Below are 22,294 nucleotides of genomic sequence, written 5' to 3' on the forward strand. Positions count from 1 at the left end.
TGTTTAGGGAGGGAAGTCTGGTGACACAGTGGCCTTGCCACCACACTGCTGTGCTGGGTGTCTGTCGGCCCCCAGATGGAGGCCGTGGGAGCTGGGGACTGCTGGTCTCTGTGTCTACAGGACTTAGCCCACACCCGACAGCAGGGTTCGGTGAGCTCCTGGCGCCTCAGCTGTGCTGTGCACCTTTGCTGGCACTGGGAAGGGGTGTGACGGGTGAAGAGGCCATCCCCGCTTTCTCTTTGAGGCTAGAGGCAGTGTGAACAGTCACATAAGCAAATCAATACAAACAAGGTAGCTTGAAATTGTGATAAGGGCTCTGACAACTATAAATGGGGTGTGTGATAGACAATGGCTTTTCAGGAAGGTGATAAGGGAAGGCCTCTCCAAAGAGCTGACATTTGAGCTGAGATCTGAAGACAAGGACAAGCCAGACACATGGTGACCTGAGGGAAGAGCATGTCTGCTAGGCGGAATATCAGCTGAAGGGAGCAAGGCTGGTGGCTGAGCATCAGGAGGGAGGAGGTCGCTGAGGCAGGCAGGCCAGGCAGGAGGCTCTGATGGACTAGGGTGAGAGCTGACTCTAAGGGTCATGGGAAGCCATTAGAAGGTGTTATGCAAAAGCAAAAAATGCTATGGTTTGGGCTTTCAAAGGATCTCTCTGGCTGCTATGTGGCGAGCAGCCTGTAAGAAAGCAGCGAGGAGGCCAGTGGTCCAGGCAAAGGACAGTGGTGGCTTGATTTGGTAGTGACATGGAGATGGAGAGACTCTGAGAACCCGGGAGTGGAATGATGAAGGAATGCAAACAGGCTCCTGACAAGAAAGTGTCTGGCCTGGGCCCCTCCGTTGTGGCCTGGGCCCCTTCCCAGAGACAGAACACACGCTGCTACCAGACCCAGCGCGGAAGGCTGCAGCCTCCTCAGCACGCAGACCCAGGGGCCAGGCTGACCATCGTCTCTGGATGTTCTGGTGGGAAGTGGGTCAGCATGATGCCGCATCCAGGGTTAAGACGACCTTCAGGGAAATCTCAGGCCTTAGTCTCTATTTGTAACTGCCTCTCTTAGAAAGCGCCAGAAGCCCCACAGAAATGAGCTTTTGGAAACCACCCACTTATCATGAGCTCCTCTTTAGTTGGGACCCACTGAGCGCCCCACCACATGCTTTGTCAGCCTATTTCATCTGCCCACCACCCTTCAAAGGTCTCCTTTTGCAGATAAGGAAACTGAGGCTCCGGGAGATATTCAAGTTTAGTGGAGCCACAGACGTGGGACGGACCATGTCTGTTGTGCATCGGCCAGTGTTGCTGGAGCTCCAGCCCCACCCCGCCCTGCCCAGCCCCACCGCAGTGCTCACCGAGCGCACGTCGTCGGGCAGGTCCTCGTCAAACTCGCCCTTGGCTATTTTCTCGAGGGTATTGATGGAGATCTCCAGGAGCTTCTCATGGTGGTGGTTCTCCAGGTCCCGGCACTGAGCCATCGTGCAGCCAGAAGTTAAGCAAAGGCCAGGGTTGGAGCAGGCCAGGCATGCCCCTGACCTGCGGGCTGGGACCTTCGCAAGCGCTCAGAGGGCCCGGCCATTTCACTAGAGACAGACTTTGTAGGGCTGAAGGGCAGACTCTGAGGGGCCAGTGCATCATCGCCTTCACAGCCGTCCACCCGCGCACCAAACCCCAGGGCCATCTTGACTCCCCCCAACCTTGCCTCACACCTGGTCACCACTGACCCTTGGCGCTGGGCTCCTCACAGTGTCCCGCCATTGTCCACTTCTTTCCAATCCATGGCCTATTGACTGGACAGTAGACTAAGCAGCAGTCTCCCCCCGCAGCCCTTCTCCCCACAGCAGCCAAAGTGAGCTCTGACAGCTGCGGGTGGACGGGACCCCATCCCTCTGGGTGTCTATAGCTCTCCAAGGGTGCCCCACCCTATTGTGGCCTAATGGCCTTCTCTTGCACTCAGACTTCTCTGGCTGGTCGTCAGGACCTTTGCACAGACTGTCTCCTCTGCCTGGAATGTCCTATCTACCCTCTGGCCCACCATCAGGGAGGCCCCCGGCCCTGGTCTCCGGCTTGGCTGCTACTCATTTATTGCCTCCATAACTTGTGTCTCCTGCAGGACTACGGGCCCAGGAGGGCAGGACCAGGGGCTTACTTCTGGGGGGAGCACAGCAGTTCGTCCCTCACACGACAGGGCCCTGATTTCAGGTGGCAGAAGGGTTGGTCATGCCCCAAATGTTGGCTCCTAACCTTGACATTTGACCTGATGAACTTATGATGAATAATTTGTCAGTGTCTTCAATGTGGAGGTTGCCACACCCCCAGAGTGTGTGTGTCTGCAACACGAGGGAAGGGTGGGGATTCTGGAGTGTTGCCTCCCACTCATTTGAGAACAAACATGCCAAATCTTCTACTGGAAACAACGGACCCCGCAAAGCAACCTACTGAGCACCCAAACCTTTGCTCCAGCAAGGCACCTTGTTTTGAGGGTTAGGGAACTCCCTCAGACCCCATGGATCATTCCTTTGAATAGTCCAGTGGTACCAAATCTCCATCCGTTGAAGGTGAGCTTTTTCCCCCTGTGAAAAACTGGAAGTTTTACATTCCTCCAATTTCAAAGGTAGAGATTACCATTAAATAAGCCCTTGATGGAAGGATAGATCTTTCCAGAAATCAAACAGGGCCTAGGTATTTCCAGTAAAAAGTGAAGTGTGATTATAAAGCACTGACTTTTTCCTGTCTCTGCCAAAGTGTTCAGGGACCTGGGGGCAGTGGGCGGGGGCAGGAAGGTGATTCTGCAGGTGGCCGCCTAGAAGGGACCCCACTTATTTGTATCCTGCTTAGTTTGTGAAGAAGCTTTACTTTTCTCTGCCTTTTGTTTAAAATGCAGGCGCTTCTCCCCTCATGCCTCTGGCGGCAGAGGAGCCCGGTGTGGCCTCCCCACGGAGGGTCGTCAGGGAAAGGATATAGGCTTTGGACGTTTTCGATAAAGAGTCCCACCAAGTCGACAATGTTTCTTTCAAACATGTTTATGGTCTCCTGGAAATGACAAAGGACACAGTTAACATGCATATTTACACATGAACCTGACTGGCCTAGTGTCAGAGCAAAAGGCACTGCTTAGAACCTAGCCAGTGCCTCCTCTAACCACAGGCCAGGCAGACATGAGCTGATGCTCTCTCCTGACCTCTCTCCCACAGCTCCTTTACCCTCCAGCTATTTTTACTCACCAACCCCTGCATGTTTAATGCAATGCTTTCTCCAGGCCTTTGCACATGCTGATCCCTTTGCCAGGAACACCTGTCCTGGTCCTACCACACCCTCCCCCCCACCCCGGCCCCCATACACACACAGAGCTAATGCCCTTCCTTTGGGCTTCTCACTGGCATCCACCCATCACGTCCAGAGAAACAGGGAGGGGAGTTGCTGAGAGCGACTGCCTGGGTTGGTACCCCAGCTCCATCAATGTGTGCAATTCTGGGAACGTCATTGAACTTCCCTGGGCCTCAACTTCTTCATCTATGAAATGGATTTCCTGTGAGGTACCTGTCTCATGGAGTTGTGGTGAAACTCGAATGAGTTACTTTGCACAAAACGCTTTGCAAGGTACCTGGCAGAGAGGGAACCCTCAGTAATGCCCCAGACCTCTCACCATTCGTGCTGCTGTCTGCATGGCTTCCACCTCCCTCCCTGAAGGCACTCCTGCATTGCTGCATCCCAGTGCTCAGCAAGGCACCCAGGGCCTAAGTGGGACTTAATGTTGGTTGAGGGAACAATGGGAGATGCATGGTGGACCTGCTACCCTGTGAGCCCCCAGGATGGGTCACACCCCTGATCTCCCATAGACTCCAGGGGCTGCAGGTGGGCCGAGGGCACAGAGCATCCACATGAACCTGAGTGTAAATGTGTGTAAACACTGTTGTAATGAATAAAAATAGGGTCACTGAAAAGCACTCATAGCTTTTTGGCCACTGATCACACAAGTACCACTGACCGTGCATAGGCCCTGGGGTGTTTTGGGATGTTGAAAAGGGAATCTCCCCACTTGAAAAGGTTGGGAGTCACTGCCGTGCCTCCTGCTGCTTTCTGCGGTGCCTGAGCACTCCCCAGTGGGGAGGGAGCATCTGCTTGGTGGTGGGGGAATCCCTCCTGCTTCTGTGATGTCACTTGACACAAGAGGAACTGATTAGGCGCTATCTCTTGGCCCAGCCATGGCAGCATCCAATGAGGTTCGCTCATCACAGCCCTTCAGACTCCCGCCTGTTGTCTTGTGGACACACAGGTTGCTCTGGCCTGGCCGCTGAGGCATTTAGATAGCAGCGCTTTTCATTTCACTACTTAGTCCCCAATTGCAGGCTCCTCGCTTGCCCCAGGATGCAGCGACTACAGGCTGCGATGCGGAGGAGCCTGTGTTTCATGCCCAAGTAGGGGTCCACTTTGTTTTTTGAGCACCCAGATGGCACCATGGGTCTAATAAAAAACCTCTCCCCGCTGAGGCTTTGGGCTCTTCTGGGATAGGGGAGAACATTCCAGAGGAATGTACTCACCTCTCATTCTGCACAGGACTCATTTGCAATCTAAATGATTGAAATGTATTAAAAGCAAACACAGGACTGACAAGGAGGAAAGTGTAGTCTGACATGCTAAGGCCACTGGACGCTTCCTGCAGAGGAGCGCCCGTGAAGACTCCAGCTGGCATGTGGTTCTGCAGTTGCATCACCAGGTTCTTAGAGATGAGCCTGGCTGGGCACAGTGGCATCACATCTGTGCCCAGAGGCCTCAGCCTCACCTCCAGTTGCTCTACCAACTGCATCTCTAGCGTCATGAGCACGTTGAACAGTTCCGTGATGTCTCCGCTGTATTCCACTATCTTCTTCTCGAGCTTGGTCAGCTCAGACTCATCTCGAATGGCACTTAGACTCTGGAAACAAAAGCGCGTGCTTTAGGAAGCCACAACTGAGTGTAATTAGTTAATGACAGGCAGCAATTTGGTTTTGAGGGTAAGAACTTGACTGTGGGGTCAGACTGCCCAGGTTCAAATGTCAGCTCTGCCACTTGCCAGCTTTGTGAACTCGTAAAAGATACTTACCCTCTTCATGGCTCAAGGCTCCCAGAGGAGACGCTAGCACTAGCAAGTGCTCAATCTGTGTTAGGTCAGATTTTCACTAGTGGTGGCTGCGCCAGGTGGAAGGAGCAATAGCTTTAGAGTTACGTGGACCTGAATCTGAATCCTGTCTGGGCCACTTATTAGCAGTGTGACCTGGAGTGTGCCACTTCCATCTCTAAGCTTCAGTTTCCTCATGTGAGGGGAGACAGCCTCTGCTCCACCAGTCCTGGGACTAGGCAGGCATGTGAGGTCTGGCTCACAGTGGGGCTCCACTAAGAGGGGCTGACAAAAGGCTGCAGCAGGCACAGGTGGAGAGGCACTGGAAACACAGCACAGGTCCAGTCTGTGAGAAAACCAGGTGCTCCACACAGAACCCAGCGAGCACGTGGATGCCAGTGGCACACAGATGCCAGCCCGTTTGGAATGAGAGGGTGCTCATGGGCTGGGGAGCACCCTGGGGCCCGAGCCCAGCGCTCAATCCCAGATGTTCACTAACAAAAGGCCTGAGGCCTTGGCCCCTGGATGCAATGTCGACTTGTTTCTGTCAGTATTTGGTATGAGTCATGACGAAGGACAGACTAACTGGACATGATTTGGGGGGTGACTGGTATTTATAATGATGGCTACCCTGTCTGGAGAAAAGTCAGGTTCCATCCCTACCTCAAGCCTTATGTAAAAACAAATCCCTGACAGAGTGAAGATTTAAACATAAAAGATAAAGCCATAAAAGTACTAAAGGAAAAAATGGGGGGTTTTCAATAAATAATCTCCAAGTGGAGAAGTCTTTACTAAGTACAACAAAAGAAAATATTGATAAATTCTACTACATGAAAGTTTAAAAATTCTGAATGGCAAAAGCACCATACACAAAATGACAAGATAAACAAAAAACTGTGAAAAATATTTGCAACTCATTTCACCCACACAAGGCTAATTTCTCAGCCTATAAGGAGCTCCTACAAAGTAATAATTTTTTTTAAAACAAAGAGATACAGAGAGAGAAAGACCAGAAACCAAATAGAAAAATGGGTAAGGGCATATTGTAAGAACAAATCGTTCACAGAACAAGAAATACAAATGTTTGTAAAACGTGTGATGCTCACCCCCACTTAAGAGAAAATAAACACAGACCCCGAGTGTCCCAGATGGACAAAGATGAGCGGGCTGGTAAGGCTGGCCCCCAGGGAGTGGGCGGGGCCTGGCAAGGGAGTGGGCGGGGAGCAGGCGGGGAGCCGGAAGGCTGCAGGAGGCCCAGCCTCTGTGGAGTGCAGGTGGGCAAGAAATATGGAAAGCAGAACGCACAGTTCCACTTCTAGGACTTCATCCTGCAGATCACACTTGCTCCAAGTTATGCATTGCAACACTGTTTGAAAGAGCAAAAGGCTGGAAAAAATCTAATCGTCCACCAATGGAGACTGGCTTAATAAACTATGAATCATCCATGCAATGAGATATTTTACAGTTATAAAAAAATAAAGCAATTCAAGTTTTGAAAGGAGCGCCAAGCTGGATAGATAAAATAACAAAGTAAAGAGCAGAACAGTGCCTACTGCATTTTCATCTCACACACACACACACACACATCACACACAGGCTGGAAGCAGACTTGACTGCACCTCCCGGGTACGTTTTTCATTCTGTGTCTGCGCCACACACTTGTGTTACCTATGCACAGTGACTACGACTACACACAGACCACAGACCGTCTGTCATGTATTTTGTGTTGGCTCTGCTCACCTCACTGGTCCCCACTACAGTTCCGTGAGGTGGTTGTCTTCACTAAAGAGGAAATGGAGGCCACGAGAGGGTCACCAGAGAGGGGTCCACCTGAGCATTCTGCTGACCCATTGGCCTTGAGGTGTGACCTGCTGGGAACTGGCAGGGGGCACTGTGTGAGCCCTGGTCTAGTGGGGGCGGGGGGTGGGACGAGTGCAGTACAAGCTCAGAGGAGGCGTCCTGTGAGGGGAGGGAACTGGGGGCCTCAGGCCCATGGAGTCTGTGAACTTCCAAAACAGTGGGCTCAACTTGGGCTGAGCACCGGAGGTACTTGGGGAGCTCTGAACAACCCCAGTGCCCGGCTGTCCCCTGGGCTGGGGCATTGGCATGTTGTCAGGTCCCTGCGGATCCCTCTGCAGGCTGGATGAGAACCACTGCTCTGGGCTCTAGGAGAGGAGCATTCCAGTTAGTCAGCTCATCCGAGGTGGCCTTTGAAGGCATCAGCACTGTGGGAGCCATGTGGACCAGCGCCGCAGCAGCAGGGGGACTGGCCTGCTCTAAGGACACACACCCTGAACGTGAGAAGTGGCACATTAGGGAGTCGGGCTTGGTGCCAGCGAGGGTGTAGCACTGGCTGTGATTTGGCTCATGTTCTGCTTCTCCAGGGGACTTGTTGCTGAGGAGCCAGGCCTGGCCTGGGGCTTCAGGAGGAGCTGGCCGGCTGACATCGAGGCATCCCAAATCTAGTGGCTACAGGAACCAGGTAAGAAATGCCAGGGAGGATGTGCCAGCCTTGACTGGGGGACCGGGGACTGGAGACGCAGCCTGTCTAGAGGGGACAACCGCTGCTCAGGCTGTGAAGACAGCTGCCTCTAGAGAAGCTGGCAACCACATTTTTCTGTGAGATCTTCCCATTTTTAATGTCAGCAGGATGTTCAAAATGTTTTAAAACCCTCTGCTGGCCAAACAAAACACACATGTGAGCCAAATGTGCTCCTCTGTTGACAGGTCTGAACTCCCGCAGTAACACCCCTCCCTATAAGCTAATGATGAGGGTCCGGAGTGGAATCACAGGCCTCTGGCCACTGGTGAGGCTGATGAGACGAGGCGGGCCGGTGCTGGGAGGGCTGAAGCACAGGGGAGCCCATCCCCAACCGCATTGTACGTGCCCTGCATCATCAGGGGATTTTGCTCTACTTTAAACTAAGAGTTCTCAAGCAGGAGTGACTTTATGGGCTCCTGGAAGCTCCTGACGCTGCAGGCAAGCGTTGACATACTTGGTGTGTGTGAGCAGTTTTTTGAGGAGAAAGAAGGTCCATAGCTTTCCTTAGAGTCTCACAAAGACCTGTGATTTAGGACAGCCTAGGAATCCGGTCTTTGAAAGTAACGCTAAGTAAAAGGAACAGTTTCCACCAAGTCCACACAGCCCCTGCCACACGGCCTGGGCCAGCAGAGCCTCCTCCCTCGGGCAGCCTTCCCTGTGAGCCTCAGCCCAGTTAAGGTGCCCTGCGCTTCCCTCCCGCAGGGTGCTGGCGACCGCGATGGGGAAGGCCTGTCTGCGCCCCGCCAGATGGGTGCACTTAAGGGCAGAAGCCACGTCCAGCATGGCTCCTAGGGTGGGGCACAGAGCCGGGCTCAGAAAACATCTGTTAGATGAACAAATGAACAAAAGAAAAGTAGTAGTTGTCGTCATGCCATAATAGCAGTGGTAATAAAAACACCACTATTAACAGGAATAATGATGCTACCTTGAACCCTGGGGCCCACCTAAAGTGAAGCAACCCACAGGCCCCATGCTAGGCTCGGCCTGGCACAGCTGTGGTTGGTGGTGCTGGTGGAAGGCTGAACCTTGGCTCTGCCACTGAGCTGTGTGATCCCTGGCAAATGGGGACAATGACCACGGGCCTCAGGGGTTGTCAGAGGTACAGGGGCTGCAGTCCCTCCAGGAGGCCAGGCCCACGTCAGCACCTGGAGCAGGAGGCAGGAAGGGGGAGGGGAGGGGTGGAGCCTACTAGCAAGTGCTTTTCCTCGAACTTGGCGATCTTGTGCTTGCCCTGCTCCTGGTTTTCCTGGATGGCCTCGTGGATACACTCATTGAAGGTGTCAAGCTCCACTTTCCGCTTCTCTTGCTGTTTCAGGCCATACTCGAAAATGTTCAGGCAGATGATGACAAATTTGTCCTTGTAGGTGAGTGGCTGTTAAGGAAGCTGGACGCTGTCTCAGGGGCAGGTTGTGGGGAGGGCACAGGACGAGGGTGGTGGGAACTCCCGCTCAGGGCCAGGAGTCAGGATTTGGAGTGCAATGTGGTGGTTGGGCATCTCCACACTCAGTCTGAGGGATCCAGGAATGGGACCCGTGTGAGGGTAGGAGGCAGAGGGAGGGGAGGAGACCACAGGGCAGAGGAGAGACATGCTAAGCAAAGCTCCAGAAGAGACCCTGGAGGGACCTGGGGAGCCAGGGGGGCACTGGGAGCCCAGGGGAAGCCACACCCGGCCAGGGAGCCAAGCAGTAAGCATGTTCACCTCTGGTGTGTAGTCCAGAGGGCCTTTGTCAAGGTCCTGTCTTTGAGGGTAACCGCAGAGGTGGGGGACTATGGGCTTGAAGCAGAGGTTCAGGTTGAAGTCGTGGCCATGCTGCTGCTTCTCCCCGGAAAGTCACTTCACCTCTCGGGGCCTCAGTTTCCTCATCTGCAGCATGAGGGCAGGACAGAACCTGCGGTGTGGAGGTCAGGCAGGTGCTGCAGCCGAGATGTAAGCGCAGGTCACCCAGCTGTCAGGAGGCAGAGCCAGGCTGGGAGCCCCTCTCTCTGGCCCAGAGTCCTGCTCTTCACCTTCTGCTCAGTCCCATGCCCCCAACCCTTTTCAGAATGTTAGTTATTATTTTTTTTTTATGCTGAGGAGAATTCACCCTGAGCTAACACCTGTTGCCAATCTTCATTTTGCCTGTGGGTCACCACCACAGCAAGGCCACTGCTGAATGGTGTAGGTCCACACCTGGGATCTGAACCCAGGCTGCTGAGGCAGAGTGTGCCAAACTCAACCACTAGGCCACAGTGCTGGCCCCCCAAGAATGTTGCATTTTTAAGAGTGAGTTTCTCTCTACCCAGCGAGGTAGCTCCACAGACCCTCTCTGTGACTCACTGCCTCCTCTCCGCACTATCCATCTATCCTGAGTCCTCAGCTTTCAGTTTAAGCCAGCTGCAGGTCATCATGGCCACGGCCTTGATGACAAGTGCAGATCACATCCTCTGGGCTCCCACCAACCGAGAAAGGATGCAGGCTCTTAGACCCACAGACTAGGGTTCAAATCTCAGTTTCTAACTGTGTGACCCTGGACAAGTCAACCTCTTCGAGCTTAGCTTCTCCAACTATAAAGTGGAATTAATAGCACATATCTAATAGGGAGTTGAGAAAATTATAAATAGTGTATGCAAAGCTCACAGCAGGAACAAGCATATATGAGCAATGAGGATTAGTGCCATGGATACACATCTCAATCAATTTTCCATTGCTGACAACCTGGCTTGTCAAGCACGACAGACCTGTGCCATGCTGACCAGACACACAGGTGTCCCCTGGAACCTTGACAGCACTTCCCCAAGCAGCTCAGCCGACCTGGCTCTGCACTGCCTCTTGCATACGTTGCCCAAAGTGGGGGTTTTACCTTCCAGGGTCTCACAAGAGAGATGGGGAAACTGAGGCCCGGAGTGGAAAGGGACTTGCCCCAGGCAGGGGCAGGTGGGTGGCATGGGGCCCAGGCTCTGCCAGAGGAGGTGGCTGTGAACTTGGAAGGATATGCCTCAAGGAGCTCACTCACACCAGGCAGGCAGGTCAGCTTGCTGCCCTCCACATCCTCAGCATACATGCTGTCAAACAGGAAGGAGCCGTTCAGGTGCTCAACGAATGCAGCCTACAGTGGGAAACACAGCTGGCTCAGGCCGGCTCAGGATGGATTCATCCCACACGCTCTGGGGGAGGGCTCTCTAGGCGGGGCCCTGTGCTGGGCACTGGGGCTGGTGGATGCTTCATGGAGACAGGGCCACTGCACTTGGGCTTCAGCCCTCCAGGAAGGCGGGGGGTGGGGGGGGGGTGGGGGGGGTAAGGGCGTGGGCAAAGGGCCTGGCACATGCGGAGGTCCAGAGGCATATAACTGAAAGTCACACACGGTTTGGTCTGGCTGGAGGGAGGGGTGGGGACTGCGGGGAGGAAAGAATCCAAGGCCGGTGCTGAGTAAGGGAGTTGAATCTTCCTGGCTGCCATGGGGAAAGGCCTAAGGATTTTAAGAAAAGGAGCTGCCCTGACAGAATGTTTCAGCACAATCTCCCCCCCTCACGCCCCGCAGGCAGGGATGCCCGTGAGGAGACAAGGCACGTGGGGTCTGGGCTAAGATGGAGCTGGGCCTGCAGGAAGGTGGCAGGCAGGCCATGGTGACCGGGCTTGGGCCTTGCCGATGGGGCATGATTTCCATGCTCCATGAGAGCCAGGCGTGGCTACACAGCATCTGTTTTCAATCAAAAGACAGGTTTTGGGGCCTGGGTCCTGCTGACCTTCGTTGAACTGGGCCGACGCCCTGTGGCCAGCAACCTTGAGCAGGGGCAGGGAGCGGTGGGGAGCAGGGCTCCTCCAGGCGGAGCATACCTTGTGCTCCTCCAGCTCCTCCCGCCGGGCCTGCTCATCCTCCAGCCGTGCCTGGATCAGGTTTTCCCGGTGCTTCAGCTCGTCAATGCTGTACTGGTGCTTCATCTCTGCCAGCTCTTTCTGATAGGGAAAGAGGAAGTGGCATCATTACCAGGGCACATCTGGTCCCTCTGAGCCATGTGGGCCTCTGCCATCCTGTGGCCTCCCAAGCGTGGGTGGGCATTTGGATGGGTCCCCTTTTAGAGGCTGCGTGGACAAGAATGGCTCTTTCCAAGTATTCTAAGGGAAATCAGGGAAGGACCAAGAGGAGTGGGGGGCCGAGGGGGACAGCATGGCAGGCCGAGGATCTGAAGGGCGTCTGTGGGGGTGGGGGCCACGGTGATGAGTGCCCAAATGCACAGCCTCACTTGCTCCCCACCGCCCTCCTCAGCAGGTGTCTGCCTCTCTTTCAGGAGTGAGAACAAGTTGCAGGTCTGGTCACAAGGGTCTTGGCCCTTGGCTCTGTGCTCTGCCACCTCTTGGCTCCCCACACCCCTCTAGTGCACCCTCTGCATGTGCCAGAGACTGCGGGCACCACTAGGGCTCAGCCCTCACCCTTCCCGGCTCCCTCTGTGCACCCAGGTGATCTGACACGTGCCAAGGCTTCAAGCACAAGCAGTGCCCACCTCCATCCTAGGACGACAACTGGGGCTCTGCCACCAGCCTAGACTCCAGCTCTGAGCACCAGACTTGAGCTTCTGATGGCCTCACACCCCCTGGCTGCCTCAAGAGCACTGCCAGCTCACCATGTCCAAGATGGACCTCTGTCCTCCCAGAGTCCTGTGGAGGTGAGTGGCGCCCCACCAGCCAGCACCCGAGCCAGAGACCTGGGAGGCATCCTGGACCCTCCCCTCCCCGTCAGACCCAGGCTGTGCCCAGGCCTGTCCCTGCTACCTCCGGATCACCCCTCTAATCTGTCACATCATGTTGTGCCAGGACCCCTGCCTCAGCCTCCTAGCTGGCCTCCCCCATGCACCCCGTCCCCAGCAAGCAGCCAGAGCAATGTGTGTTAAATGCAAACCTGATTTTGTCAGCTCCTCACTTACCTTCTATGGCTTCCTCTTGGCCGTAGGGTAATGCTAAGCTCCTGCTGTGGCCTGCAAAGCCCTGCCTCCCTCCCCTTCTCTCCGGCTCTCCAAGCTCCAGCCACTGGCCTGCTCACAGTGCTGCCTCCTGATACAGGGCCTTTGAATGTGCTCTGCCTTCTGCCTGGGCCACTCCTTCACAAAGCCAACTCCCGCCCGTCCTGTAGATCCCAGCTCAAAACCACTCCCCCGGGGAAGCCACCCTATAACCACCAACCCCCATCCTGTACATCTCAGCTCATGTCCTTCCCTCCTGATATTTTCATGTATCTGTGGGATGATCTAATTGTCTGTCTCTCTTCCTGGCATGTTGGCTCCACAAAGGAAGGCAGTGGCTTCCCCAGGGCCCGTACAATTCCAGATCCTGAGCTTTCCTTCCACTGTCCCAGCCTCACGCCCAAACATGATGCTAGTACAGGAATCAGTGTAGTTTTATGCTTTAACTTGGGCCTTGGCTGCAAACAGCTTAAATTGCACAAAGTTAAATCCTTCTAAAGATCACTTATTATTCAATGAGCTGTACATTTACATTGTTTCCTTACATACTTATACTTCAATAAATGCCTACATTTTTAAATATCTCTAGTATCCAGTGCCTCCTCTCCTTTCCATTCCCATAGCCTTCCCTGGGTGGGGCCACCATCACCCCCTCTCTCTGTCTCTCTCAGGACCACGGCCTCTCCCTCCCTGTCCCACATCTCTCCTCCTACATCCTCTCTTCCCCACACCCGTCACCGGATCCCTGCACTGCTGATCATATCATGAATTCTGCTGAAAACTGCTCAGGATTCTCCTTGGGCCTCCACCTTCAACAGGACAAACCCTAAATCGCAGCGTGGCCCTGCTGACTGGTCCCTGCCCCTCTTGCTTGTCTCCCTGCTCCCCACACGAAGCGCCCCAAGCTCACAGCCCCTGCCCATTCTGTGCTCTGCTGGGACTCTCCTCTGTTCCTCAGCACCAGACTGAGGGGAGGGCCAGCTGTCAGGCACAGTCCAGGGCCTCAACTTAAAAGTGGCCCGATGGGAACCGGGGAAGCCCTCAGGGAGAGCTCCACGGAGCTGGGAGGCACCCGAGAGCCTGACCTTGGCCCCGGGTCAGCCTGCGGCTAGGCCTGGTTGTCCTGCTGCCCAAGCTCTATAGCACCAAGAGGCGGGGGCTTGGGGCAGGCTGTGGCTGGTCCAAGGACAGGCAGTACTGCATGCAGACAGGGGAGTTTGAGGTGTCCCTGCTTTGCAGAACTCTGCTCTTACAACCTTTTACTAATTGTCTACCTTGAGGCTTCTAGGCAAGTCTCTGAATAGTGAAAGGAGCCTTTGTTTCCTCTCGGCACAATGGGGATGCCCAGGTTGTGCTGCCTGCCCTTTATGGAAACTTCTAGGGACCAAGGAGAAAATGCCTGGGGAGGGGCTTTGGAACTGTGCAGTGTTAGGCTGTCCCACAGTTTTATAATGAGCGAAACACACCCCCCAACAGCTCATTAGCCTATTCCAAGCATTTGAGCCCATGTTGCCTTTCAAATTATTGTCTAGGGGCCGGCCCGGTGGCGCAGCACTTAACTGTGCATGTTCTGCTTCGGCAGCCCAGGATTCACTGGTTCGGATCCCGGGTGCGGGCATGGCACTGCTTGGCAAGCCATGCTGTGGTAGGCATCCCACGTATAAAAAAGTAGAGGAAGATGGGCACAAATGTTAGCTCAGGGCTAGGCTTCCTCAGCAAAAAGAGGAGGACTGGCAGTAGTTAGCTCAGAGCTAATCTTCCTCAAAAAAACAAAGGGGGGGGCCGGCCTGGTGGCGCAGCAGTTAAGTTCGCACATTCCGCTTCTTGGCGGCCTGGGGTTCACCAGTTCGGATCCCAGGTGCAGACGTGGCACCGCCTGGCAAAAGCCATGCTGTGGCAGGCGTCCCACGTATAAAAAATAGAGGAAGATGGGCATGGATAGTAGCTCAGGGCCAGTCTTCCTCAGCAAAAAGAGGAGGATTGGCAGCAGTTAGCTCAGGGCTAATCTCCCTCAAAAAAAAAAAAACTTACTGTCTAAATGAAAAAATAAGACTTCAGAATTTTTAGAATTCAAAATCTCAGATTCTTGTACTGTTAGGGGACGAAAGAAAGCCCCCACAATGTCTCTGTGGACCTCCCACGAAGGTGCCGACGAGTGGAGGGCTCCACATTTGTAAGGCAGCATGGTCCACCGGGGGGCTGGGCTCTGCCCCACAGTCCAGGCTGGGTAAGGTCAGCATTGAGACCTGTGGGCCAGCCTTCCTCCCTGCTTCCGCTGGCTCTCTTGGGTGCTCCCCCATCACCTCAGTGCAACCAAACAGGCTCCTTTCTCCCAGGAAAGGCACCAGCTTCCTGTGAGGAGTGGACAGGTCACACAGTCCTCAGTCTCCTCAGCACCCACTATGCAGAGACATCCTGGTCTCGCTACCAAAGTCCTCACAACTGGGCCAGCTTCTTTTTTTCCAATGAGGAAAGTACCCACAAACTGATCACACCAGAAAGAGCGAGAAACAAGTGAAAGGGGACCAGCTCATAGCAGAGGAAGTGGGAAAGAGGCATGCAGCGGACAGACCAGCCACTGGACGGGGGAAAGGCCCTCCTTGCCGAGTGAGCCCCACACAGGGGCTGAAAGCATGGGCTCTGCTGCCAGACTGCCTGGGTCCCATTCCCAGCTTGCCCACCACTGGCTGTGAGCTCCCAGGGCGGGTCATCTCCCTGTGACAACTCTCCACCGGCAAGCTGCAGATGAGAGCAGGCCTGCCTCACAGGTTGTGCTGAAATGACACAATGTGCTTTGTGTGTAAGTGCACAAGAGCAGCTAGCTGTTAACATTGCTCCCAGGTCACACAGAGGAGGGGAGATTCTGGCTCTGCCATGAGCTGCTGATCCTGGCTAATTGCTGAACCTCACTTGGTCTCCTGAACTTCTTCGTCCAGAAAACCAGACAGTACAGGATGGCTGTGAGGTGGAGGGGGCGTGGCTGCCGTGAGCACACTAGACAGTTCCCACCAGGCTTCTGCAGCAATCACAGACAGAGGCAGGTAAAAGGGGGTAGGAAGAGGGAGCTGCCCTTTCTCTCCTCTTCGTGCGGACGGGGAGTTCCACCTCAGTGCCCCTTTCCATAGAACCTGGGGTGCCTAAAGACTGACTCACAGAGCTCGGAGACCCAGAGGGAGACACTTGCCATGTGGTCGTCAATGCGCCGGAAGTCCAGGTACACGAGGTCGGGAAGGTAGGCACAGATGAACATCTTGTAATCCTCTGCCTCGGCGATGGGGTTCCCAGAGAGGCTGAGTGTCCTCAAGTCCTTGAACCGCCGCAGGTAGATGATCTGTGGAGAAAGGCCCACTTTCTTGGCTGCTGCAGGCCTTAAAACGTACCTGGCAGCCCATGTCCTCTGTACTCTGCTGGAGTTTGCAGACTGGCCACAGTGCCTTCAGCACTGGGTGGAGTGACAGGCGTGGAGGAAGCTCAGGAGTTCCAGGCTGGATGCTGTACTGAGGCCTTCGGTCAGGCATGGGCTTTCCAAAGAATCAGCAGACCTGGGTTCAAATGCTGGTTATAGGACCTTGGTCACGCTACCTAACATCTGTGAGCCTCAATTCCCATGTGTAAAATGGGTATGAGGATGTTATGTCTGTTACAGGTGTTATAAGTGATGCGGGGTCGGTGAGCCAAGGAGTCGAAAGAAAGATTTCTTAGACTCTCAAGATCTGGCAGTAGTGCTCTTTTATTTAGAGAATAGTGTGGAATAGCATGGGGACAGGACCCATGGGCAGTCAGAGCTTCTGCTGCCGCTGCTTCTGCTGCCCCCGCTGGCATGGGGACAGAGCCCATGGGCAGGCAGAGCCGCTGCTGCTGCCCCCGCTGGCATGGGGACAGGACCCATGGGCAGGCAGAGCTGGTGCGTGGGGACAGGACCCACGGGCAGTCAGAGCTCCTGCTGCTGCTGCTTCTGCTGCCCCCGCTGGCATGGGGACAGGACCCATGGGCAGGCAGAGCTGGTGCCTGGGGACAAGACCCACGGGCAGTCAGAGCTCCTGCTGCTGCCCCGAGTGGAGGGTTAGGGCTAAATTTAAGGCATAGGTATATGATTCATCTCTTTACAAGACAAAGGAAAGAACATGAAAAAAAGTTAAAATGGTATCAGTGCAGGTGGGGTCTGGTCATTGGGTGATCCCATGACTTTTAGACAAGAATCAAATTGGATTAAGTAAAGGTCGGAAGCCACCACCCTAAATCAGTTACATGAGATTGCCAGACAGCAACCAACTTAAGTTCTTGCCTCTGGCATTGATTAAGAGCTTCTAGAGATAAGATCATCCCCCCTTCTTCCTGGCACAGAGAGGGAGGCATCTTCACAGATAGAGGTTTCCCTTAGAAATGTAAATGTTTCCCAACAAAGGGGCAAACAAATTCCACTCCTTGGAGCCTGAATCTCATCTGTAGTTTTAAAACTAACCAGCCTAAAAATCCTCATCATAAGCCATTTTAAAATTAAGCAGCCTAAAAATCCTCATCAGTAAGGACCAAAGGAGATCAGCTATGAAAAACGTTCAGAAGAGCACCTCTGGACTACTCACTAAACAGTGGTTGCGGCTGTTATCATCATTACTGCTCACTCAGGAGAGCTGTGCCATTTAGATTGTAAAGCCCTGGGAAAGGTCCAAATTTCTCAAGTTAAATGGAAGCCAGTTTATAGTTAACCTTGGATTAACTGGATAATAGCTAGTGGAACATTCCCCTAACTGTGGTTTATTCTTCCTATATTCTATTTTTAGTAAAATGGGAAAAAAGTCAACCAGATAGCTAATATTTCATTCTTGTTTTTCTTAAAGATTGGCACCTGAGCTAACATCTGTTGCCAATCTTCTTTTTTTTCCTCTTCTTCTTCTTCTCCCCAAAGCCCCCCAGTACATAGTTGTGTATTTTTAGTTGTGGGTCCTTCTAGTTGTGGCATGTGGGATGCCACCTCAGCATGGCCTGATGAGCAGTGCCATGTCCGCGCCCAGGATCCGAACCGGTGAAACCCTGGGCCGCTGAAGTGGAGCGCATGAACTTAACCACTCGGCCATGGGGCCGGCCCCTAATATTTCATTCTGATAGCATCTTCTGAACACCTAGACACTGTACTATGCAAAAGATAGAAAAGAAACCTGGCATGCTTTTCTGAAGGAATTTCTTTCAGTCATTTATTTATTCAATAAACATTATTAAGCACCTGTGAGGCCTCAGGCACATGCTGGGCCTTCGGGACACAGTGGGAACAAAGCCCACATAGTCACTGCCCTTATAGCAAAAGTTGACATTCTCGGGGCAGGGCACAAGAACATTTTTAAAAGTAAATAAGGGCCGCCTGGTGGCACAGCGGTTAAGTATGCATGTTCCGATTCGACGGCCCGGGGTTCACCGGTTCAGATCCCAGGTGCGGACATGGCACCACTTGGCAAGCCATGCTGTGGTAGGCGTCCCACGTATAAAGTAGAGGAAGCTGGGCACGGATGTTAGCTCAGGGCCAGTCTTCCTTGGCAAAAAGAGGAGGATTGGCAGCAGATGTTAGCTCAGGGCTAATCTTCCTTAAAAAAAAAAAAAGGTAAATGTAAATAAAATCATGACAGTTTGGGGAAAGTTCTATAAGATAATAAAGAGGGGCCATGAGAGAAAATAACAGGAAGGACCTTTCTTCAGTAGAGGACACAGAGGTCTCTATGAAGGTGACATTAATCTGAGACCTACGGGAGCCAGCCGTGGAGAAGCAGAGGAGAGTGCATTCTCAGGAGCAGAAAGTGATGAGGATTTTAGGCTGGTTATTTTTAAAACTGCAGATGAGAAGCAGGCTCCGAGGACTGGAATTTGCTTGCTCTTTGAGAGATATTTGCATTTGTGAAGGAAGGGGGGATGACCTTGTAGGGACCTGAAACTGGCAACCCCAGGATATGTCTCTTTGGCATCGGGACTGTTTGGGGCTGATTGCTTTTGATAAACTGGGACAGGGAGGGAGGCTCTGGGGAATGGAACTTGCCCTTTTTGGGACACATTTACATTTGTAAGGTAAATCTCTATCTGTAAAAGGTGCCTCCCTCTCTGTATCAGGAAGAAGAGAGATGACCTTGTCCCTAGAAACTCTTAATGGGGAAGGCAAGAACTTAAGTTGGTTGCTGTCTGGCAATCTCATGTAACTGATTTAGGGTGGTGGCTTCTGACCTTTACTTAATCCGATTTGATTCTTGTCTAAAAGTCATGGGATCACCCAATGACCAGACCCCACCTGCACTGATACCATTTTAACTTTTTTTTCATGTTCTTTCCTTTGTCTTGTAAAGAGATGACTCACATACCCATGCCTTATAAAATTAACCCTAACCTTCAACTCAGGGCAGCAGCAGCAGCTCTGACTGCCCGTGGGTCCTGTCCCCCCGCACCAGCTCTGCCTGCCCATGGGTCCTGTCCCCATGCCCACGGCAGCAGCAGCTCCCCATGCCAGCAGCAGCTCTGACTGCCCATGGGTCCTGTCCCCATGCTGGCGCAGCAGCTCTGACTGCCCATGGGCCCTGTCCCCATGCCGGCGCAGTAGCTCTGACTGCCCATGGGTCCTGTCCCCATGCCGGCGCAGCAGCTCTGACTGCCCATGGGTCCTGTCCCCATGCCGGCGCAGCAGCTCTGACTGCCCATGGGTCCTGTCCCCATGCCGGCGCAGCAGCTCTGACTGCCCATGGGTCCTGTCCCCATGCCGGCGCAGCAGCTCTGACTGCCCATGGGCCCTGTCCCCATGCCGGCGCAGCAGCTCTGACTGCCCATGGGCCCTGTCCCCATGCCGGCGCAGCAGCTCTGACTGCCCATGGGTCCTGTCCCCATGCTATTCCACACTATTCTCTAAATAAAAGAGCACTACCAGATCTTGAGAGTCCAAGAAATCTTTCTTTCGACTCCTCGGCTCACCAACCCCGCATCAAAAGGACACAGGCAAAGTCCCTGAGGGGCCTTCCCGCAGCGCCCTGTGGTGGGGCGGCTGGAGGAAGGACCTGCGGGAGACTGGAGACAAGGTCAGCGCTTGACCTTGTAGGCTGCGGTCAAGAGTTTAGATTTTGTTCTAAGAACAATGAAAGCCATTGGAGCTGTAAGTATTTACGGACTGGGGAGACAGGATCTGATTTCATTTTTAAGAGCTCTCCCAATGAGATTTAATTTCTCATCTTTTAGATTGTCAAAGAGAGAAAGGTTTGATAAGAAAGCGTGTTGTGGAAGGTGAAAAGAAATGGGCTTTCTCATAATTGCTGGTAGGTTTGTAAATACTCCTACTTCTATAGATGGCAATTTGGCAAGATCCATCAAAATAAAAAATGCACATGCCCTCAGGCCCAGCAATTCCACCTGGAGGAATTTATCTTACAGATGCCCTCATCCAGATGCGAAGTAGCCCTGTTCAAGGACATCCACTGCAGCCTGCGTGACTCAGCAGGAGGTTGGAAACCATTCCAAAGTCCACCCATGGGAGACTGGGAAAATGCATCATGCCATCTAAGTGGCGGAATGATCCAGCAAAGTGGGAATGGATGACTCGGAGGAGATGGGACTGAAGGCAGGCACTTGGAGGGTAGCCAGACAGATGAGACAATTGCACAAAATGTTTAAACAACAAGATGCCTGGAAAGACACATGTGCAACTTCGAAGCAGCTGTGGCCTCTGGAAGGGGAAGCAGGGACTGACGCAGGAGCCACAGAGGCTCTTCCCTGTGTGCCCTGAGTCCTACTGAAACCTCTGCTTGTTTTTATGCAATAAACAGGTATTAAAATAATCCTAGCAAATAAATAACAAGAAAGTATATAATTAGATGTCAGATACACAGTACAGAGAAGGGCTAAAATCAAAGATGCTAGCAGCCCATAGGTTATTCTGTCAGGATGATGACGATCAAGGCTGCCCCAGGGAGAAGCCCAAGGCATCCTGCCCTACATAGGGATCTGGATCTATATCATCCTCCGGGAAGCATAGGACTCCTGACCTGATCCAATCTGATTCTTATCTAAAAGTTATAGGACTACCCGATAACCAGACCCTATCCACATTGATACCATTTTAATGACTTTTTTTTTACATAATCTTTCCTTTGTCTTGTAAAGAGACAACTCACATACCTATGTCTTAAATTTAGCCCTACCCTCAACCCACTGTGGCTCTTCACTGCCCATGGGTCCTGTCCCCATGCTACTCCATGCTATTCTCTGAATAAAAGAGCACTACTGCCAGATCTTGAGAGTCCAAGAAATCTTTCTTTTGATTCCTCGGCTCGCCGAGCCCTCACCAAGGACTCTGCAGGTCAAGTCACTGAGGGCTGAAGCCTATTAGGCGAAGAGGATCCAGGGGCCCCAGCATCTCTGGGATTTGGCCAGGCTTCCAGAACAATGAAATCTGGACCCAGATACTTCAGCACTCCCTGGCAGCTTCTCCCCAGGTGCCTTCTTCCTTCCTCTTTCTCTCTGTGGACTGAGTTTACCTGCTTCTTTCATATTCTCAAGGGGCCATCTGGCTCCCAGCAAACCACTGGGAAAAGCGGATGGGGTTTCTTCCTGCCCAGTCCCTGCAGGGGTCGAGTGGGAGACTACCCAAGGCCAGGGGAGGGAGTAGGGCATCCACAGCAGGACCTGGGCACGGACTGCGAGTTGGTGCCCACCACCACACCCAGGCCTGGCCTTTAGGGAGCGGATGTGGGGTCCATTAAAGTCTACAAATGGGAACAAGTCAGAAGAGATCCCTTGACATGTAGGCCCAGGGGTACTGGACTTACCTAGGCAGGAACAGCTCTGACTGCTCGGAAGGTTTTCAAACAGCAAGATTTGGGGCTGTTTGGGGCTAATCCTTAATCTGAAAATTCCTGAATAACCATCACTTTCTGTGTAGCCACTATGTGCCAGGCCCTATATTAGGCACAATAACCTATGGGCTAGGACTATTGTTATTCCCATTTTACGGGTGGGCAAATGGGCCCCTAGACCTCTAAGTCACTGGCCCAAGGCCAGATAGTCAGTGACTAGTTAAATCTCAGCTCTTGACTCAGTTTACCTGGCCCCTCCATGCCTCACCCAACAGTCTGACTGGCCAGCATTTGGCTGCCCCGCCCCCAGAAAGCAGAGGGCAGGCTCAGCAGTGAGGACTTGCACCCTGAAGGGGCACTGGCGCGGCTGCGTCCTCCTGTCTGCTGTGCAGGGTGAACTTCTGAGATTACACAGGTCCGGGCTTCGGTCCCACTAGACAAACTTAAATACAGGTAAGAAGTTGGTGCTTAACCCACTCCAGGACATTCATCTAGGCCACCCAGGCTGGCCATCACCCTGCTAGGGTACTGGCCTGAGGGTAGGTGTGGGCCGCTATCAGACTCAAGGGTCACTGCTGGGGGAGATTTCTTGTGCTCTCTGTCCTGCTAGATGTGGACAAGGAACCTGTGGTCTTGACTGCTTGACTACAACCATGAAGAGAATCAGCCCAGGGAGATGCTGAGGATGGTAGGGCCAAGTGGCAGAAAGAACCCGCGTCCTCCAAGCCCTGGTGATAAGCCTGCCCTCCTCACAAGGGCAGCAATCATGGCGGTAAACGTCTTCATGGTCTGTGGCTGGGGCTTGGCTCAGCTCCCGCCTCAGGCGCAGCTGTGATGAACTCTTGCTGACCGCACCCACCTCATCTCTCTCCGCCTTAGCTCTCTGAGGCCCACCCAGACACAAGGGCAGG

At 53.3% G+C, this 22,294-nt stretch overlaps 1 protein-coding gene across 10 annotated transcripts in view; it reads right to left on the reverse strand.

The window, feature by feature from the left end:
* DRC3 (dynein regulatory complex subunit 3) overlaps nt 1-22,294 on the reverse strand; it is a 39,338-nt gene that overhangs the window by 5,064 nt on the left and 11,980 nt on the right. For all 10 annotated transcript variants that reach the window (XM_070228333.1, XM_014729107.3, XM_005597834.4 and 7 more), the window contains 7 exons: nt 15,755-15,901; nt 11,450-11,569; nt 10,609-10,721; nt 8,825-8,999; nt 4,779-4,910; nt 2,958-3,028; nt 1,351-1,474 (listed from right to left, as the gene is read on the reverse strand). In XM_070228333.1, the coding sequence (XP_070084434.1) occupies nt 1,351-1,474; nt 2,958-3,028; nt 4,779-4,910; nt 8,825-8,999; nt 10,609-10,721; nt 11,450-11,569; nt 15,755-15,901 (882 nt within the window). The remainder of the gene's footprint in view (nt 1-1,350; nt 1,475-2,957; nt 3,029-4,778; nt 4,911-8,824; nt 9,000-10,608; nt 10,722-11,449; nt 11,570-15,754; nt 15,902-22,294) is intronic.

The sequence above is a fragment of the Equus caballus genome, chromosome 11 (assembly GCF_041296265.1).
Source record: "Equus caballus isolate H_3958 breed thoroughbred chromosome 11, TB-T2T, whole genome shotgun sequence".
In the NCBI taxonomy this organism is placed as follows: Eukaryota; Metazoa; Chordata; class Mammalia; order Perissodactyla; family Equidae; genus Equus; species Equus caballus.